This window comes from Elaeis guineensis, chromosome 5 (assembly GCF_000442705.2).
Source record: "Elaeis guineensis isolate ETL-2024a chromosome 5, EG11, whole genome shotgun sequence".
NCBI classification, from domain to species: domain Eukaryota; kingdom Viridiplantae; phylum Streptophyta; class Magnoliopsida; order Arecales; family Arecaceae; genus Elaeis; species Elaeis guineensis.
In genome coordinates, this window is record NC_025997.2 from 132,119,405 (window position 1) to 132,140,207 (window position 20,803).

At 35.2% G+C, this 20,803-nt stretch overlaps 1 protein-coding gene across 2 annotated transcripts; it reads left to right on the forward strand.

The window, feature by feature from the left end:
• The first annotated feature begins 1,578 nt into the window (after positions 1-1,578).
• LOC105046268 (uncharacterized) lies at positions 1,579-18,592 on the forward strand. Of its 2 annotated transcripts, none has more exons than XM_010924810.4 (2): positions 1,579-2,642; positions 18,256-18,592. In XM_010924810.4, the coding sequence occupies exon 1, from the start codon at positions 1,675-1,677 to the stop codon at positions 2,638-2,640; it is 966 nt and encodes a 321-aa protein (XP_010923112.1). In that variant the 5' UTR covers positions 1,579-1,674; the 3' UTR covers positions 2,641-2,642; positions 18,256-18,592. The 2 variants fall into 2 exon arrangements, with proteins under 2 accessions (XP_010923112.1, XP_010923111.1); XM_010924809.4 differs by lacking the exon at positions 18,256-18,592 and adding an exon at positions 17,791-18,147.
• The last annotated feature ends 2,211 nt before the right edge of the window (positions 18,593-20,803 follow it).

A 20,803-nucleotide genomic window follows, 5' to 3' on the forward strand; every position in this document is an offset into this window, starting at 1 on the left:
TTTTCTAACAAGAGAGTCTTTGGCTATTCCATGTCATGAAACATTAGATACTTTGACTCGAGGCTTGCCCAGCATTTTGAAAGTTAGATCCAAGGTCCTTTAAAATTTATACCGAGTGCAATCCCTATTTAATCAAGATGTTGCTTGGGTATGGAAAGTTGGGATCCTATAGTAGCTTAGTTTCTCTCGAAAGTGGGTTGAAATAGGATTTTTTGTCGAAGTGCGCTGGCTATGTAGGGGCTAAATGTTTCCCTAACGTGTGATCATTGTATTGATGCAGACGAGACAATAACGCATGTCCTCTTTCAATTCCTACTGGCCATATGCATATGGTGGCTTTTAGGCATCCCTTTCTCACTTATCGCTTCTGATTATTCCTTGGATATTTTACTCATCTCTGTAAAGGAGTGCACATGCAAAGCTTGGACAAGAGGCAAGGGATTGGTGCATCTTATTTTGCCTATCGCATATAGTTGACTAGAAGTGGCGGAGTGATGGATTCCAGATGACTAGAGTCATACTTACGAAAGCATTGGTGCAAATTGTTGAGATGAGTCATGCCATGACAATCAAAAACTCCTTAATAACCGGGGACACCTAAAACTCTATCGGAGCAACTTCTGCCCCTTCTCAAATGATTTGTCTCGTGGAGGCCCCTATCTTAGCACTCTCAAGTCTCAAGATCAATTTCGATGACAATGAATCAGATAGTGAGAAAAAAGGTAGAACAAGTTTTATAATTAGAGAACAGAATTTAGGCTTTATGATATTGAGGGGATGCCATTTGTATGACATCACATTCCCAATTATTGAATTAAGGGGGACTTAAAAAGAAATTAATTATGCCAAATCTATATGGTAAGTAGATCACATTATCTTTGAGGGATAGTGGTGGGTTGGATGCGGCAACTATAGATGTCATCGTGAGAATACCTTCTCCTGCTTGACATTTGGAAGATGTTTAGTAATTTGATTTCTTTCAAGATAATACATGTACATGGGGAGGTGAACAACATAGCCGACTAGAAAGCATCATATATAGAAATCCCGAAAGATCATTTGAAAGAGCATCTGGGCTGTTCCCACACAACCCGATAATATTTGACCTTCTAATTCCTCTGAATATACCCATACTACGTGTATATGATCCATCCATCCCATCAAAGAAAAAAAAAAAGGAAAAAAGTAATAATTAATTCAGATATTTCTCCATTATCATCAATGATAGGTGATATTCCAATACAATAGATGTGGATATGTGATGATTGTTGTAGCCGATTGCTGTGTGTTAAATATGCTATATAAGAAATACCTCATATACCTCGATACTCTCCTCTTGGTTGTGATTATACTTGGGTAAGTGGGTGCATGGATGACGCGGGAGGGGTGCAAGCTTGCAGAGTGCATTTGGACCATGAAAATTATTCTCAAATCCTTTTGCGATTAGATACCCTGTTTTATTGATGGTAGTAAATGGATTTATAGGGGGTGAGCGGGGGGGAATAAAAAAAAAGGGTTCCAATGAGTTTTACCGTTAAAAGTTAGAAATACAAGGACAAAATCGTCGACGTATCGTGATAAAAGTCCGCTCCTCTCCGGGGTTTGCTTTTATCGTGTGGCCCTGGCGCAGTCCTCACCGACTTTCCCATCCGGCGCTCGATAGCATCTTCGGCCATGGCCTCTCCGCGGCCTCCTCAGGTGAAGCCCCTCGACCTGGAGATCACAGTGGTCTCTGCGAAGCACCTCAAGAACGTGAACTGGCGTCACGGCGATCTCAAGCCCTACGCCGTCGCCTACCTCGACCCCGACAGACGCGCCGCCACCAAGCCCGACGACGCCGGCAACACCCGCCCCGTCTGGAACGAGCGCCTCTCCCTTCCCCTCCCTCTCTCCCTCATTGATCCCCCGCTCTTCCTCACCCTCGACATCTTCCACTCCAAACCCTCCGAGACCCCCAAGCCCCTCGTCGGCACCGCCCACTGCTCCGTCAAGGACCTCCTCGGCTCCGATGCGTTCGCCGTCGCCGCATCTGGCGTCGCCCTCGACGGATCCCCCCTGCCTATCAAAACCCTAGAACTCCGCCGTCCCTCTGGCCGCCCCCAGGGCAAGATCCGGATTAAGCTCGCGATCCGGGAGCGCCCCTGCCCACCGCCGGGCCCCGCTTACCAATTCGCCCCTCCCTCCGGCTATTACTACTCCACCGCTCCTCCACCTTCGGCCCGAGACTACCGCGCCTATTCCCCACCGCCTCCTTACAGCCACCCCATGCCATCCCAGCCGTCGCCGTACCCATACGGGAACTACTCCGATCCCTACTCTGGGTACTATTCCTCCACTGCTGGGTATTACTCCGCCCCTCCTGCCCCAGCCCCGGCCCGGCCGTACTATGATCGAGCATCGGTGTACGGTGGCCCGTCGGCGCCTGTTGACTACTCATCCGCCCCTTCTTCTTACGAGCAGAAGGCGAAGGGGGGCAGATTGGGAATGGGGGCCGGCCTGGCAGTTGGGGCGGTGGCCGGGGCACTGGGAGGGCTGGCGTTGGAAGAAGGGCTCAAGTATGAGGAGGAGAAGATTGCGGAGAGGGTGGAGAGCGATCTCGCCACGAGGGATGATTACAGCGACTATCGGGCCGACTACTAACGGTCCGTGCTTCCTTCCCCCTCTTCTTACCCTTTAATGATGATTAGGGTTGGCTGGTGGAGGAGTTAGGATGAATAAAGAGACACCTGTTTGGTTGTATGGTTTTGATTTCTCTATCTTATATGTATATAATCTTAACTTTTGCTGAATTTGTGATCGATGTCAGTGATCATCAGAGGAAGATTAATGCACTTAAGTTGATGTAAGTTTCATATGCTTCATGACATGGGTGATCCAACATTATGTTTCTTTTGAAATCTATCTAGAGTTGTTAGTGCTTCTATCAGTTCACATGGGTGATCCAACATTATGTTTCTTTTGAAATCTATCTAGAGTTGTTAGTGCTTCTATCAGTTCTTGTGTTGATAAACTAGTAAGCACTTTTTCCCCCTCTGTTTTTGTTTGATTGTAAGGCCTTAAAGTAGATGAACCGATCAAACTGGATGTTCTTTGCTATTAATTTGACTCATTCCCTATCCGTTTTGACATTTACTGTCAATTTGTTATTTCTATTCTGATTTACATCATCGACTCAGACAAAATAGTTGATAGACATTAGAAAGATAATCCACCTAGAATGAAGAAAGAAATTTGTCCATTAGTCCTACTAAAATTATTCAAGGGATATACTTCAGAGTGTGAGCAACATTAAGAGTAGTTATTATGAGACAGGTGAATTTCCACTTTTGAGGGCTTTACACCCAGATCAACAGCAAGGCAATGTCTGCACTATTCATAGAAGAATTGATGAATTAACTTTTTATTCTAATCATTTATTGTACAAAAAAAGTGGGCATAGATGAAAGAGATATCTAATACCGTAAACAAATAGTAGATGAAATAAAAGAGTTCCTTCGAGGGTGTTATTTGATTGAAACATTCCTTGTTGGCTTAGGCTTGTAATGTTTAATGGTTCGAAAGGTTACAGAATAAAGAGGACAAGCCAAGGGAAAAAGTTTTTGACAAAAACTGATCCTTCTTTGCATGATTGAGCCGAAACTGGTTTTATACCTGGGTTTCAAAAAATTTTGGTCAATTTCAATTGAACTCAACTATTTTAAATCTTCCAGTCAATTTCATTTGATGTTGATCAAAACTGATCATGAATGATGTACTTATCGGTCATTAATCTTTCCAGTGTCATTTTAGGATTGTTTCTTTAGTTTTTCAAGTATATTTGGGGTACATGGTATTGATTCTAGGTGGTTGTTTTTCAATTTTTTTGCTTTAGAAGACTTAACACAGGAGGGAGAAGTAGTAGATGATAGGTCTCGATCAGATATTGAAAATAGTTTGAACAAATATATTATTTCAAATCCAGACAATAGGATCAAAACAATAGAATTCACTGTCTCCATAGAAAAAGAACATGAATTAATCCCAATCTTAACATAAGAAATTGTCAAAACTGTCCAAAAATTCAAATTTGAGTTTATTCATATAGCTAGTCCAAGTTGCAGTAAAACCCTTAATCAGAAAAGGAATAAACAATGCTATCCTTTTATGTCTAAATGATGGTGGGTTTCTTGATTTTCAGGATGTCTTTTTAGGTATGGTTGAGTCTAGTTTATTTGATGGATCAATTTATTTCAATTGTAATACAGATCTTACTATCAAAACTAAAGAAACAAAAACATCTTTAGAAGTCTAGAATTAGAAGTCAAATTAGATGGGTTTAATATGTTATCTGGATCATGTCCAGCTGCGGCCATGATTAGGGTATTCTATAAAACCCTAAACATCCTAGAACATATAGGAGTTGTAAACAAAAAAACTTTAGGATCAACAGACTACTTCTAAATAGATCCAAGTAAAGGAAATGTGTTCGGCCCAAGAACCCTGGTTTGGGATCAAATCAAATTACCAGACGACTGGCTACTAAATAAAGCAGTACCAGCCATTAGAAAAGAACAAAGCAAATTAGATACAATCATTACAAATTCTGAATGAGATGTTTCCATCAGATTTCAAAGAGGAATCCAAAGAAGTCAAGCTAAAGGCTAGAACCTGCTCAAGTCCAAATAAATCTTTCAAGACATAGCTGTTCCAACTCTTCACTCTCAAAATTAAGCACCGTAAATTTTGAACTAAAAATTTTTCAACCTAGATATGAGGAACTTCAATCTCCACATGTCTTTCCTACCTATTCCCAAATAACTGATAGAAAAGATTCAAAATTATATGTAATTAGTTCTGAATTCAAAATAGACAAACTAACCTTAGAGAAAGATTTTTACTCAAAAGAAAATTTTGAAAAAAGAAGTAAACTTTTTATAACCTACTCTAAAGAACAAAAAAACAGATTACAAATGGAATACTGCACCTTTTTAGAAATGACTAGGACACAAATACCATTTTTCAAATGGTATGACTTAATAAAAGACACCTCAAAAGATTTTAATATGATTTTAAGAAATGGTAAAAAGATTAGAGGAACTAAAGTTCCAAAACCATCTAATCCAAAGATCATAGTTTCTTGGCAAGATGGGAAAGGAAGAGTCATTGAAAAAATCCATCCTCCTCTACAAGAAATTAAAATACCAGTTAAAGAAACTCAAATAACAGCCTCTCCATTTAAAATCAAAATTGATCTTCCAGAAACACCAAATGGTAGAGATATAAAAAATATCATAGAACAAAATAATTTTACAAATCAAAATCTTAAAACTATAGGCGACCAATTAATTAGAATAGAGAAAATGATCAAAGAAAAAAATTTGGAATTCAAAATAAAACTTCTTTACCCCTGTTTAAACCCTTTGAGATAGACAAAAAACGATCAAAAAAGTTAAACACTAATATAATGGAAGAAATAAATAAAAGATAACAAGCAGTAGAAGGCCTTCAAAGAGTAGAAGATACTCTAAAACAGTCCACTAGGCCAAGGTCAGTAGCCACTTTGACTCAACATGTTTCAGAATCTTCAGATACTGAAATCTAAAGTGAAGAAGAAAATCAAATAAATAAAATCACAAATTAAAATGAATACCTTAGAAAAGCATACTACCCACAACCTATCTTTCTAGATTTAGTCATAGAAGAAAGATGCCAAATAATCTAAAATCAATATTCGATCAATACCATTTATGAATGGAATATAGATAGAATAACCGAATATGATATCCAAAATACACTCCAAGAAATGACCATGGTATCAAATGCTTATAAAACCAAAAATACACCAGACCATGTCATTGTCCAAAACCTAGTAGCAGGTTTCACTAGCCAATTAAAGGGTTGGTGGGATCACTACTTAGATGATATTGATCGAGAACAAATTCTTATTGCAGTATGAAAAACTGCAGATGGAACAATTCTCAAAGATGAGGAAGGAACAGACATACAAGATGCCATTCCAACTCTTATCTCTGCAACTGTCAAATATTTTTTAGGTGACCCATCAAAATTAAGAAATAGAACTACAGAAATTTTATCAAATTTAAGATGTAAAAAATTACAAGATTTTAGATGGTACAAAGATATTTTCCTAACAAAAGTAATGACCAGAGAAGATTGTAACTAGCCCTTTTGAAAAGAAAGGTTTATTGCTGAACTTCCTTCAGTATTTTCTGAGAAAATTAGGAGTAAACTTAGAAACCAAAATAATGGTAGGATTTTATATGACAAAGGATTCCATATGACAAAACTAACATTTGGAGACCTTGTCAATGTTATAAATGAAGAAGGATTATTACTTTGTAATAATCTAAAACTTAAACAATAACTTAAAAAGGAACAGTTAAAGTCCAAAAAAGAGTTAAGAAACTTCACCTTCAACCACTCAAAGATTAGAAACCTAAAAAATTCAAGAAATTTTGTAAAAATTGCTACAAAGAAAAAACTCAAATCTTTAAGGAAAGATCTAGGCCACTCTTGAAAGATAAAAAGAGTAAACCATCTCAATTTAAACCCAGGACAACCCAAACTAGCTGGTCCAGAATCAAATCATCACCACCTATTTGCTACAAATGTGGTAAAGTAGGATATTTTAGTCGAGATTGCAAGATCAAAGAAAAAAATTAATAACTTAGAGATAGATGAATCAAATCTTTTAAAATCAATAAAAATTTAACTAAAAATCTTACTTCTAGAATCAGATTCAGAATCTGAGAACTCTCAAAATCCTGAAGATGATATTGAATCATCAGAATCTAATCAAGAGAATAAAAAGAAAATCTATATAATTACAAAAGAACAATATTTATTACTAGACTTTATTGATAAAATAGAAAACCCTGAACATAAAAAGAATATTTATCTAAACTTAAAAACTATATCAGGTGAGACTTCCATAAAAGATATAAAAATAACCTATAATCTAAATAATATTTTTGAATCAAAGGAAAAGAAAAATTTAACTATTCAAGATCTCCAAATAGAAATCAATCTTCTAAAAACATAAATTGAACAAACAAAAGAACAAATTGGATTACTAAATGACCAAGAACCTATAAATAATCAAGGACCCATAGATACTATAAATCAAATAACTATACAAAAATGGTGCATTAAAATAACTCTAGTCATAGGAGAAGAATTCAAATTCAATACAATAGCCCTAATAGACTCTGGAGCCGATTCAAATTGTATCCTAGAAAAATTAATGCCAACAAAATGCTTTGAAAAAATAAACGAAAATCTAAGCACTGCTAGTGATTCAAAATTTAAAATTAAATATCAGTTAACAAATGCAAAAATTTGCAATAACAATGTTGACATCAATACTTCATTTATTGTAGTAAAAGATTTAAACCAATTAGTAATTCTAGAAACCTCTTTTCTCAATTTAATTAAACCATTTTATGTAGATGAAGAAGAGATTACTGTAAAATTCTTAGGACAAGACTTGCATTACCAATTCATTAATTTTTTTTACTAAGATTCTCAATCCTACTAAAGTATTAGTTATTATTTCCAAATTCTCACTCACTACACATTTGATTTCGATTGATTCTTTCTCTATCCTTTTACTTCTTGTATTCCTAAACACCAAACAAACCTTCTAAAAAGAAAGAAGAGGAATAGAAAATAAATTTTATCTGAGAGTTATGCAGACCCATTCACAAAATTTGAACCGCCTCTATCAAAAAAAAATAATACAACGGTCAGTTACAATCATTCAACAAAAGTAAAAAGACCATCTTTCAGAAAATCAGCAATCACCATAAAAAAAAAAGAGACAATGATGTGATTTCCCATCAATCAACGAAAAAGAAGAAATAAGATTCCATTAAGATATCAATAGGTAGCAGTAACTGACTACTGCCAAGAAATAGTGGTTTGACTTACCATCAGTCATTCAAAAGGCAAAAAACAAAATAAGACTCCATCAAAATTGCCTCCTCCATCGACAAGCTTTCAATCAAAGCAACCAATGAAAGATTTCAAAAATCAATGCTACCTATAAGTACAGGTATGAAATTTCTATCACTCTTCACTCCTCTATCTTCCACCTCAACGACAACGCCATCGATGCCACCACCAAGGCCATCGTTGCCATCAAGGCCACCATCATCACTCTCCAAAATCAATCCAAATCATGCTCGACGTCAGAATGACAGGGCCACAACAAAATCATCATATAGAACAAACAATTTACATCTCTTCATCGTCAAGCAATACTTTGACACCAACAGCAAGGCAACAATCAAAACCACAACAATAACCAAATCAAAATCAGATTACGGCATCCAGCTCAAATTCATTATCTAGCAGTTCTACAAACAATCCAAGTCCAAAAACACCAGAATCCAAATACCAGCATATTTGGACTGATACAAGTTACTCACCACCATCAAGTGACATCCACAAGCAAATCCTCCAAAAGGAAAAAGAGATCAAGTATAAAGATAAATTTAATTATTTTTCTTGAAAAATACTTCATCAACAAACTTCACCTCTAAGGATGAAGCCTCAAAAGTAGCAGATACTTTTCAACAAACTTTGCTTCCAAGTCAGACTCCTTTCAACAAACTTCATCCTCAAGTTACTTCATCCTCAAGTTTATCAAGGACGAAGCTCCAAAAGCATGATCCCGAACTCCAAATCAGTTGAAATCCATCAAGCTTTCTATAAGAAGACCCCAAGAGTCAATATTGAAGAACAAGTCTTGGTCTTGGTAAGTCTTGGAAGTCTTGGTTGAAGTCTCCAAGTATAATCGAGCAACAATACAAACCAGTGAGGGAGAGTTCCACCAAAAACTTCTTCTGTCTTGTAACCCCTTCCATCCTTCAAAAAACTTGTATCTCAAAAGGCTTCAGTCGGAGAAAATGAAGCAAGCTCTCTGAAGCTATCTTGTATCCCAAATTCTTGTATCCAAAGCTTTTGGCCATGTAAGTCCTTAAATATTCTTCAAATATTTCAAATACAAACCAAGCTTTAATTTTGTTTCAATGTTGTTTCAAGCTGCTTCAATCTTATTTTAGTCTTGTTTAAATTATGTTCAAATTTGTTTTAGCATCTCTCTGAGAATGCTTCATTTCATTCTGTAAAAATTACTATTCATACGGCAAAATAACTATTTTGCAAAACTACTATTTATGTTTCTTTCCAAATAGTTAAGGTCTTGTTAATATTTTGTTTTGTTCTTACAAAAGTCACTATTTTTCCGATCATTTACTATTTCGCAAAATACTGTTCTAAACACTATGTAGATACTATGTAAATATGAACTCTTAATCAAAACTTTTAAAATAAAAAATTGTAATAATAAATAGGTAACCTTTAGTATAGGTTAGTTAATGTAAAACAATTTAAAATAAAAAATTAAAAAGTGAAAAATAAAAAATTATAATGATTAGGATAAATAAGGAACCTTTAGTATAGGTTTGCTAATGTAGAATTAGTAGTTATAGATGTAAATAAGGTAGACATCTTTTGGTCTAGGATAGTTACAAGTATAGGATTAGGTTTAGAATACATGTAGTATAAAAATAAATGGTTTAACTGAACTGTGTTCTATATTTTGTACCTTAAGAGACTTATGGCTATGAAGGTCTCAAACTTGAGCTTGGTCCTGAATGGTCTGGATTTTAGATCATGGTTAACTTGTGATCTGTTAGCAGTATCTTGACGGACCTCGCTCTCTGGTATCTTAGAGTGAGCAAGATCCTGTTCATAGGTTTCAGAACTTTTACCTTAAGACAGATTACTACGATTCCTTCTTTAATTAGGGGGCTCCCCTAGATCCTGATCCTGACCTCATGGCATCAGCATAGTCTTTTTCCCGGATCTCAGCAAAGTTCGTCAAGATATTGCTAACAGATTATAGATTAACTATGATCTAAAATCCAGACCTTCCTAGACCTAAGCTTAGGTTCAAGATCTTCACAGCCATAAGTCTCTTAAGGTACAAGACATAGAACACAGTTCGATTAAACCATTTATTTTTACACTACATCTATTCTAATCCTAATCCTATATTTATGACTATCCTAGATCAAAGGTTGTCTACTGGTTGTTTATTTTATTCACATCTTTAACTACTAGTTTTATATTAGCTAACCTATACTAAAGGTTACCTATCTATACTAATTATTATAATTTTTTATTTTTAAAATTTTTCATTAGCTAACCTATACTAAAGGTTACCTACTTATTACAATTTTTTATTTTTGAAGTTTCTGATTAAGAGTTCATATTTACATAGTATTTACATAGTGTTTTGAATAGTGTTTTGCGAAATAGTAAGTGGTCAGAAAAATAATGATTTTTGTAAGAATAAAATAAAACATTAACAAGATCTTAACTATTTAAATAGTATTTTTGCGAAATAGTATTTTGCCGCAAGCATAGTAACATTTGCAAGAATAGTAACTTTTGCAGAATGAAACGAAGCATTCTTAGAGAGATGAAGCATTCTCAAAGAGATGCTAAAATAAATTTGAACATAATTTTTTGAATTTAAACAAATCTAAAGCAAGATTGAAACAGCATTGAAACAAAGCTAAAGCTTGATTTGTATTTGAAATGTTTGAAAACTTACACGGTGAGAAGCTTTGGATACAAGGATTTGGGATACAAGATAGCTTCAGGGAGCTTGCTTCATTTTCTCCGGCTGAAGCCTTTTGGGATACAAATTGGAAACAAAGTTTTGAAATCTATACTATTTTGAATCCTATTCTAAAGGGTTTTTCCACAATGGACTACATTGGGATGATTTTTGAGATAAAAGGTTTTTGAAGGATAAAAGGGGTTACAAGACAGAAGAGGTTTTTGGTAGAACTCTCTCTCACTGGCTTGTATTGTTGCTTGGTTGTGCTTGGAGATTTCAATCAAGATTTTCAAGACTTACCAAGATTAAGACTTGTTCTTCAATGCTGGCTCTGGAGGTCTTCTTATAGAAGGCTTGGCGGACTTCATCTGGTTTGGAGTCTGGGGTCATGCTTTTGAGGTTTCGTCCTTGATAAATTTGGGGATGAAGTAACTTGAGGATGAAGTTTGTTGAAAGGAGTCTGACTTGGAAACAAAATTTGTTGAAAAGTGTTTGCTACTTTGAGGCTTCATTCTTAGAGGTGAAGTTTGTTGATGAAGATAGTTTTGTTTTTCAAGAAAAGTAACTAAATTTATCTTCATACTTGATCTCTTTTTTCTTTTGGAGTATTTGTTTGCGGATGTCACTTAATGGTGGTGAGTAGTTTGTATCAGTCCAAATATGCTGTTATTTGGATACTGGTGTTTTTAGACTTGAATTATTTGTAGAATCGCTGGATGATGAATTTGAACTGGATGCCGTAATTTGATTTTGATTTGATTGTTGTGGTGGTGTTGATCTTCTACATCCTACTGATCTGCGTCTGTAGATGGCTTCGAATCCAACGAGAGCTAAAGGAATTGGTGATGAGGTTGCTGAAGTTTGATCTCCAGGTGAATTTCTTTGATGAAGATTTTCTGCTTCTGGGGGTTGCTCTGTTGGTTCTGGTTGTTGCCTTGTTGTTGGTGTCAAAGTATTGCTTGACGATGAAAAGATGTAAATTGTTTGCTCTATATGATGATTTTATTGTGGACCTGTCATTCTGATGTCAAGCATGATTTGGATTGGTCTTGAAGAGTGGTGACGGTGGCCTTGATGGTGGCGTTGATGGCAACGATGGCCTTGATGGTGGCATCGATGGCGTTGTCGTTGAGGTGGAAGTTGTTGATGATGACGATGGTGTTGTCGATGATTTCTTTGGGAAGGCATTTGTTTTGAAGAGGATAGAAGGGGAGTGAAGAGTGATAGAAATTTTATACCTGTACTTATAGGCGATATTGATTTTGGAATCTTTCATCGGTTACTTTGATTGAAAGCTTGGAGGAGGCAATTTTAATGGAGTCTTATCTTGTTTTTTGCCTTTTGAATGATTGATGGGAAGTCAAATTACTGCTTTCTGACAGTAGTCGGTTACTGCTGCTTGTTGATATCTGAATAAAATCTTGTTTTTTTTTTTGGTTGATTAGTGAGGAATAACATCATTGTCTCTTTTCTTTTAATGGTGGTTGCTGATTTTCTGAAAGATGGTCCTTTTCCTTTTGTTGATTGATAGTAACTGGCCGTTGTATTTTCTTTTGGCAGAGGCGGTTCAGATTTTATGGATGGATTTGGATAACTCTCAGATGAAATTTGTTTTCTATCCCTCTTCTTTCTTTTTAGAAGGTTTGTTTGGTGTTTGAGAATACAAGAGGTAAAAGGGTAGAGAAAGTCTTTTGTAAGAATCGAAATTAGATTAATCGAAATCTTTTGTATCAAATTTATGTAGTGAGTGAAAATTTGAAAATAATAACTAATATTTTAATAGGATTGAAAATCTTAGTAAAGAAAATTAATGAATTGAAAATGCAAGTATTGTTCTAAGAATTTTGTCGTAATTTTTTCTTCATCTACGTAAAAAGGTTTAATTAGATTGAGAAAAGGGATTCTTAGAATTACTGATTGATTTAAGTCTTTTACTAAGATAAATGAAGTATTGATGTCCACATTATTGTTGCAAACTTTTGCATTTGTTAACTGATATTTAATTTTAAGTTTTGAACCACCAGCAGTGCTTAGATTTTCATTTATTTTTTTAATGTATTTTGTTGGTATTAATTTTTCTTGGATACAATTTGAATCAGCTCCAGAGTTTATTAGGGCTATTGTATTGAATTTGAATTTTTCTCCTATGGCTAAAGTTATTTTAATGCACCATTTTTATATAGTTATTTGATTTATAGTATCTATGGACTCTTAATTATTTATGGGTTCTTGGTTATTTAGTGATCCAATTTGTTCTTTTATTTATTCAATTTCTATTTTTAAAAGATTGATTTTTATTTGGAGATCTTGGATAGTTAAATTTTTCTTTTCCTTTGATTCAAATCTTTTTAAAATATTATTTAGATTATAGGTTGTTTTTATATCTTTGGAAGTTTCACCTGATATAGTTTTTTTAAGTTTAGATAAATATTCTCTTTTTTGTTCAGAATTTTTTATTTTATCAATGAAGTCTAGTAGAAAATATTGTTCTTTTGTAGTTACACAGATTTTCTTTCTTTTTTCTTGATCAAATTTTGAGGATTCAATATCATCTTCGAAATCTTGAGAGTTCTCAGATTCTGAATCTGAATCTAGAAGTAAGATTTTTAGTTAGATTTTTATTGATTTTAAAAGATTTGATTCATCTATCTCTAAATTATTAATTTTTTCTTTAATCTTACAATCTCGACTAAAATGTCCTACTTTACTACATTTGTAACAAATAGGTGGTGATAATTTGATTTTGGACCAGCTAGTTTGGGTTGTTTTGGGTTGAGGTGGTCTACTCCTTTTATTTTTGAAGAGGGGCTTAGGTTTTTCTTTAAAGATTTGAGTTTTTTTTTGTAGCAATTCTTACAAAATTTTTTGGATTTTTTACATTTATGATTTTTGAGTGGTTGAAGATCAAATTGCTCACAGAAGTTTTCTAATTCTTTTTTGGTCGTTAATTGTTCCTTTTTAAGTTATTGTTTAAATTTTAAATCATTGCATAGTAATGATGTTGATAAGGTCTCCATATGTTAGTTTGTTATAAGGAATCCTGCCATTAGTTTGGTTTTTAATTTTAGTCCTAATTTTCTCAAAGAATACTGAAGGAAGTCCAGTAATAAATTTGTCTTTCCAAAAGGGCTGATTACAATCTTCTCTGGTCATTATTTTTGTTAGAAAAATATCTTTGTACCATCTAAAATTTTATAATTTTTTATATCTTAAATTTGATAAGATTTCTGTAGTTCTATCTCTTAGTTTTGATGGGTCATCTAGAAAATGTTTGGCAATTGCAAAGATAAAGAGTTGGAACGGTATCTTATATGTTTGTTCCTTCATCTTTGAGGATTGTTCCATCTGCAGTTTTCTGTACTTCATCTAAGTAGTGATCCTACCAACCCTTTAATTGGTCAGTGAAATCTGTTACCAAGTTTTGGACATTGGCATGGTCAGGTGTATCTTTTGTTTTATAGGCATTGAATACCATGGTCATTTCTTGGAGTATATTTTGGATACCATATTCGATTATTCCATCTATATTCCATTCATAAATGGTATTGGCCGAATATTGATTTTGGATTATTTGGTCTCTTTCTTCTAGGACTAAGTCTGGAAGGGTAGGTCGTGGGTAGTATGCTTTTCTAGGATGTTCATTTCAATTTGTGATTTTATTTATTTGATTTTCTTCTTCACTTTGGGTTTCAGTATCTGAGGATTCTGAAATATATTGGGTCAAAGTGGCTACTGATCTTGGCCTAATAGACTGTTCTGAGGTATCTTCTACTCTTTGAAGGCCTTCTACTACTTGTAATTTTTTATTTATTTTTTTCATTATATCAGTATTTAATTCTTTTGATCATTTTTTGTCTATCTCAAAGGGCTTAAAAATGGGTAAAGAAGTTTTGTTTTGAATTTCAAATTTTTCTTCTTTGATCACTTCTTCTACTTTAATTAATTGGTCGCTTATAGTTTTGAGGTTTTGATTTGTAAAATTATTTTGTTCTATGATATTTTTTATATCTGTATCATTTGATGTTTCTGGAGGATCAGTTTTGATTTTAAATGGGGAGGCTGTTATTTGAGTTTCTTTAACTGGTATTTTGATTTCTTGTAGAGCAGGATTTTTTCTATGACTCTTCCTTTCCCATCTTGCCAAAAAACTATGATCTTTGGGTTAGATGGTTCTGGGGCTTTGGTTCCTCTGATATCTTTACCATTTCTTAGGATCATATTAACATCTTTTGAAGTATTTTTTTAGGTTCTTTTATTAGCTCATACCATTTAAAAAATGGTATTTGTATCCTTGTCATTTTTAAAAAGGCGTTATATTATGTTTGTAATTTGTCTCTTTGTTCTTTAGAATGAGTTATGAAAAGCTTACATTTTTTTTCAAGATTTTTTTGTGAATAAAAATCTTTTTCTAGATTGATTTATCTATTTTGAATTTAGAACTAATTACATATAATTCTGGATCTTTTCTATCAGTTATTTGGGAATAGGTAGGAGAGACGGGTGGAGATTGGAGTTCCTTATACTTAGGTCGGAGAATTTTTGGTTTGAAGTTTTGCTTAATTTTGAGGGTGAGGAGCTAGAACAATTATGTCTTGAAGGGTTTATTTGGACTTGTGCAGGTTCTAGCCTATAGCTTGAACTTCTTTGGATTCCTCTTTGAAATCTGATAGAAACATCTCCTTCAGAATTTATAATGATTGTATTTAATTTGCTCTATTCTTTTCTGATGGCTGGTACTGCTTTCTTTAGTAGCCAGTCATTAGATAATTTGATTTGATCCCAGACTAAAGTTCTTGGGACGAACACATTTCTTTGGGTCTATTTGGAAGTAGTCTGTTGATCCTAAAGTTCTTTTGTTTACAACTCCTATATATTCTAAGATGTTTAAGATTTTATAATATACTCTAATCATGGCCGCAGCTGGGCATGATCTAGGTAACATATTAAATCCGTCTAATTTGATTTCTAATTCTAGACTTCTAAGGATGTTTTTGTTTTTAGTTTTGATAGTAAGATCTGCATTACAATTGAAATAAATTGGTCCATCAAATAAACTAGGCTCAACCATATCTAAGAGGGCATCTTGAAAATCAATAAATCTACCATCTTTTAAACATAAAAAGATAGCGTTGTTTAGTCGTTTTCTAATTAAGGGTTTTACTGCGACTTGGACTAGACCTATATGAATAAATTCAAATTTGAATTTTTGGGCAGTTTTGACAATTTTTTGTGTTAAGATTGGGATTAATCATGTCCTTTCTCTATTGGGACAGTGAATTCTATTGTTTTGATCCTATTGTCTGGTAGTAACTAATTTGTGGATTTGTGGACAGAACTCCTAGGAACTTTTGGGATTATCCATTGATCCAACTGTTTATCAGAAAGCTCGATTAGAGCCTTATCTGCCTCGGTACCTTTACCATGAGATGAAGAACTAGTAGAAGAAGATCTTAATAAGAAACTCATCTTAGGAGACCTAACAGGAGATGATCTTGATAAGAGGATCTTTCCTTAGGAGACTTAACACAGCAAGATCTGAGATAGAAACCTACTTTAGGAGACTTAACACAGGAGCATTCGAGATAGTTATCTTACCAAGGGAGACAAGGAAGGGTTTTTTGGGGACTGCTAGTCTTCTGCTTGGAAGCAGCTTTTCCTCACGGCCTATGATCGGCTCGACATGTCCTTGCGGTAATCTAATACCCGGAGGTACCCCCAACGATAGAGCCACTACCCGATACGATTCCTATGCTCCTCAGACTAAGCTTAGGTTCTACCCGATACGACCACTGTGCTACTCGGACTAAACTAAAGGTTCTTATCAAAAACACATCTACTGCTCCTCGGACCAAGCCTGAGTGTCTGATCGAGACCTATCCTACACTACTTTTCCCTCCCAGACTCTGATACCATGAGGTTTTAACTTAGTTAAGAGCATTCTTTGCAATAAATTCCTCATCTATGTAATTAATCCTAATATTTTTTCAGGGCTTTTGAAGGCTTATGGTGTATCTTATAATCTTATAATGAATAGATGTATAATATCTAAAATTTCTTTACACTTACCTTTGTCTATTTTCCCATAGCATTCTTTTGTAATAAATTCCACATCTATGCAACTAATCCTAATATTTCTCAGGGCTTTTGAAGGCTTATGGTTTATCTTATAATCTTATAAAGAATAGATGTATAATGTCTAAAATTTCTTTACATTTAACTTTGTCTATGTTCCCTTATTATTTTGTTATATGTGCAAGTTATTTTGGTGTTTTTATTTTTTTAAATAACTTTTTTTTGTACTGTAGTAATTCTTTTATTGCAGTACTTTAGGTGAGGACCAAGAAAACTGAATCAAATGGTCGAAAGGGTAGAAACTTTCTAACTGAAACCAAGTCTTTGAACCACAGCTGCAAGGAGTTTGGCTGTCTTACGCTAAGGTTGTTGATTTCCACATGTAGGCGGGCTTTTAGGAGTTTTTTTTTTCATGATTAACTTAAGGAGATAGTCTTTTTCAATTGAACAATCTATATAATGGTTCACATTCTTTGTAGGTCAAAATGCACCCCTGATGGGTGAAGCTTAAAAGATATTAAACGGTACAGGGTGTAAAATTACGGAACTGTGACAAGAAAATGAATTGCAAATAAACTTGTTTGTCGTGCCAAATAAGTTTTAACCTTTATATTTACTTGGAAGTGGATGAGACCGGGCTTTGACTCTAGCCATGTGAAACTTATATAGAACTCCTGAAGAGTTATTGGTAAGTTGGTAGGTTTGTGTCTTGACCATTTTTCTTCTGCAAAGAATGGTGCTGTTTCTTTTTCTTTTCTTTTTCACTTTTTGTTTTTAGAGAGTAAAAAATGTGTGTTGCACTCAAATTCTTGTGCACACTTCAAGTAGGGACTGTGCAAGAGGAAGAAACTTGCAGATCATATTATTGTTTCGTTACTGGGTGGGTCATTTTGTGGGAAAATGGGCTTTTCAAGGCAACATTGCTTTACCGGCTTTTTGTAGTTATTCTTGTTGTTGATGGTCGTGGTGGTGGCCTTAGACCCTCTCTCCTCCACTTCTGTCTCTTTATATCTGTGTGACATAGAATTCTTTTTGAAGTTTTATTTCTTTGTTTGCTGCCCTACAATTTTCAATTGGTTGTGCAGAGGCAGATTGTCCTGAAATTTGCTTGCCTTAAGGTTTCTGGATTCATATGAAGGCAAGCTACCAATAAGTTGGCCTTTAAACGAGCCTTCAGCAGGTCATTCTATGTTATTGTTGACATTTTTTGGCATTAGTTGCTGATTCATAGGTGCGCCTACTAGATGAAGCCTTGAAGATAGACTTCCATGTATAAGGGGTTAATATGTTCAGTTTTGACAAAGCAAGGGCTATGGATGGACCTTATAGGTCTTGCTAGATATTTTAAAAGTTTTATTTAGTTTGGGTCAGATTTGGCCATAATATGTATATTTTCTTTATAGACAGACTCTTATATGAAGCTTTTGAAAATTTAGTGACAAGTTGATAAGATAATTCCTTTTTTTTTTTCTTTTTAAATCATGCTGTTTATCTTGTTGGAGGTAGGAGTATGCATGCGAAACTCAAATTATTTTGCATCTTGGGCACAGATTGAATAAAGGAAGTGCACATGCAAAGCTGAGTATAGTTTCCATCACAAAGGTAAAGCAGCTCACATATTGGTAGATTATCATATCTGACTTCTTTGTGGACTAGGAAGTGCACCTATTCAATAAAAAGTTTGCAGGAAAAGACCAACTAGTTGTAGGTAGTACATGCTAATTTATGACAGAGAGAATCACTGACAAACCCCATGGGTCTTGCATAGAAAATGAAAAAATTGATCTTGAATTGAAGGTAGCAGTGGACCAATGTTTTATTATATTTTCTTGTTAGTTCTTCTAAAGATGTTCTTGAATTGAAGGTAGCAGTGGACCAATGTTTTATCATATTTTCTTGTTAGTTCTTCTAAAGATTCTGATGGCATTATTAATTTTTAAAAAAATTTATAGAAACATTCCTTCAATTTATTTTAATTTTATTTATATTTTTATACTTTAAAAAGTATCAAACTAATCTTTCTATTTATCGATATGTTTCAACGCGGTTCAGTCGTTTATCTCTATTAATGAAGTGGTGTTATGTCATAATTGCATGATATCATTATTTTATAAAATGATAAAAATATCTTTATATCCATCTCTTTCCTTCCTCTTCCCTCCTCTCTGATTGATTCCCTCCTCCTCCATTGCTGGCGATCCTTTTTCTTTCTCTCTCTTCTTGCTTCCTCTCTTTCTCCTAATCTATTTCTCCTTCATGGTGACTTCCTCCATCTCGGCTCATTCCTTCACCATCTCTCCTTCTTCTTCTTTCTCCTCTCCGATTGACCCCTTTTTTCTCTGTTGCTAGCATCTCTCCTCCCTCCTCCTTCCTCCTCTTTCTCACCTATTTTTCCTTCTCCATGGCAGCTTTCTTCATTTTCACCCATTCTTCCATTGCTTCCCCTTACTCCTCCCTTCTCCCTTCCTCCTCTCCGATTGATCTCCTCTTCCTCCATCGGTGGCATCCTTCTTTCCTCTTCCTTCCTCCTTTTCCTCCTCACCCATTTCTTCTCCATAAGAGCTTCCTCCGTCCATTCCTCCACCACCTCCTCATCCTCCTTTCTTCCTACTTTTTCCTCTTGGATTGATCATTTCCTCTTTTTTTCTTCCTTCAAGCCATGCATAAGCCATCTCTCTCCACACAGCCCCCTCATCTTTTTCCTCCCTCGTCTTCTCATTTTTTTCTATCTCTTTCTTCCTCTCTGCTTTTCAATTGATCTTCTTCTCTCTTCCTCCTTCTTCTTCAAGTTGTCTATAAGTCATCTCCTTTTACAGAGGCTCTCTCCTCCAAGTCCACGCATGAGCAAGGGGTATTTCTGTTCATTGAGGAAAAAAGATAATATCGTTTATCGGTAAGTGAATGATTGAATCATATTGAAATATATTGATAAATAGAAGGATCAGTTTAACACTTTTAAAGTATAGAGGGTGTAAGTGAAATTGAGCTAAAGTTGAAAGGATGTTTCTGTAATTTTTTTTAATTTTTTTTATGAAGAAAAATTTTGTTTGATTTTTGTTGATAGGGGGGATGTACTGGTGTGGCATTTCAACTTTTGCAATTCATGTTCAATGGGGACTAAAGAATAGAAATGGATCTGCCAATCAAATTTTGTTTCAAAAAAATTTTGTTTCAAAAAGAAGTCTATTCTGCTCATATCATGGGATGATTACTCAAAGTACACTCATACTATTCTACGTCTTGCTGGCACCAAAAGACCTCCTTTGCTGTTGATGCTAAGAGTTCTAGCTAATGAAATCATCAGTTGAAGCCGTCAACCTAATCACGTCAAATGGCTTAATAGATGTAAGTTGAAATCAAAATGATATCTTTATGTTTCATAAGAATCATGTTTTAGTATCACAGCTCATTACGGACTGTGTAGAGGCTCTTAGAGTTATCTATCTATCACAAGTTGATGCTTGCCATCTTAAGATGGTCACATGTATCTTTGGTTAATTAGAAAGTTTAGATTATGTTGGGTATAAAATATCCTCAGTCGAAGTTCTTGACAGGATTGATCCTCTCAGGACTTCTCCGACTTTCGATCGCAGATGGTATCTCTCCGGATTTCTCCAACAGCCGGATTTTCACGGTGCTGACTGAATTCTCCCGACGGACGAACTCCCACTGCACCATCCGAGCTCCTTCAACATGAGTTCCCCCAGTCATCTATTAAGCCGCCCCAAGTGCTCACTGAGCTCCGCCGCCAGTCGACTTTCTACGACTATCAGCCGTTCCCCGAATCCCTTCCAGACTCTTTCCAGCCAGGTTCAACTCCAATCCGAACTACACCGGACTCCGTCAACGGTTGAACTTCTCCGACGGTAGATTCCTACAACTATCAGTTTTCGTCCGGACTCCTACGGGAGCCGGACCTCGTTCCCAACTCTGGCTGCAGGTGGACTTCATCCGGACTTCTACGGGAGCCGGGCTCCGCCCACGACTTCACTTATAGGTAAACTACGTCCGGACTCCTACGGGAGTCGGACTTCACCCATAACTCCAACTGCAGGAAGACTCAGCCCGGACTCCTACGGGAGCCGGATCTCATCCCCG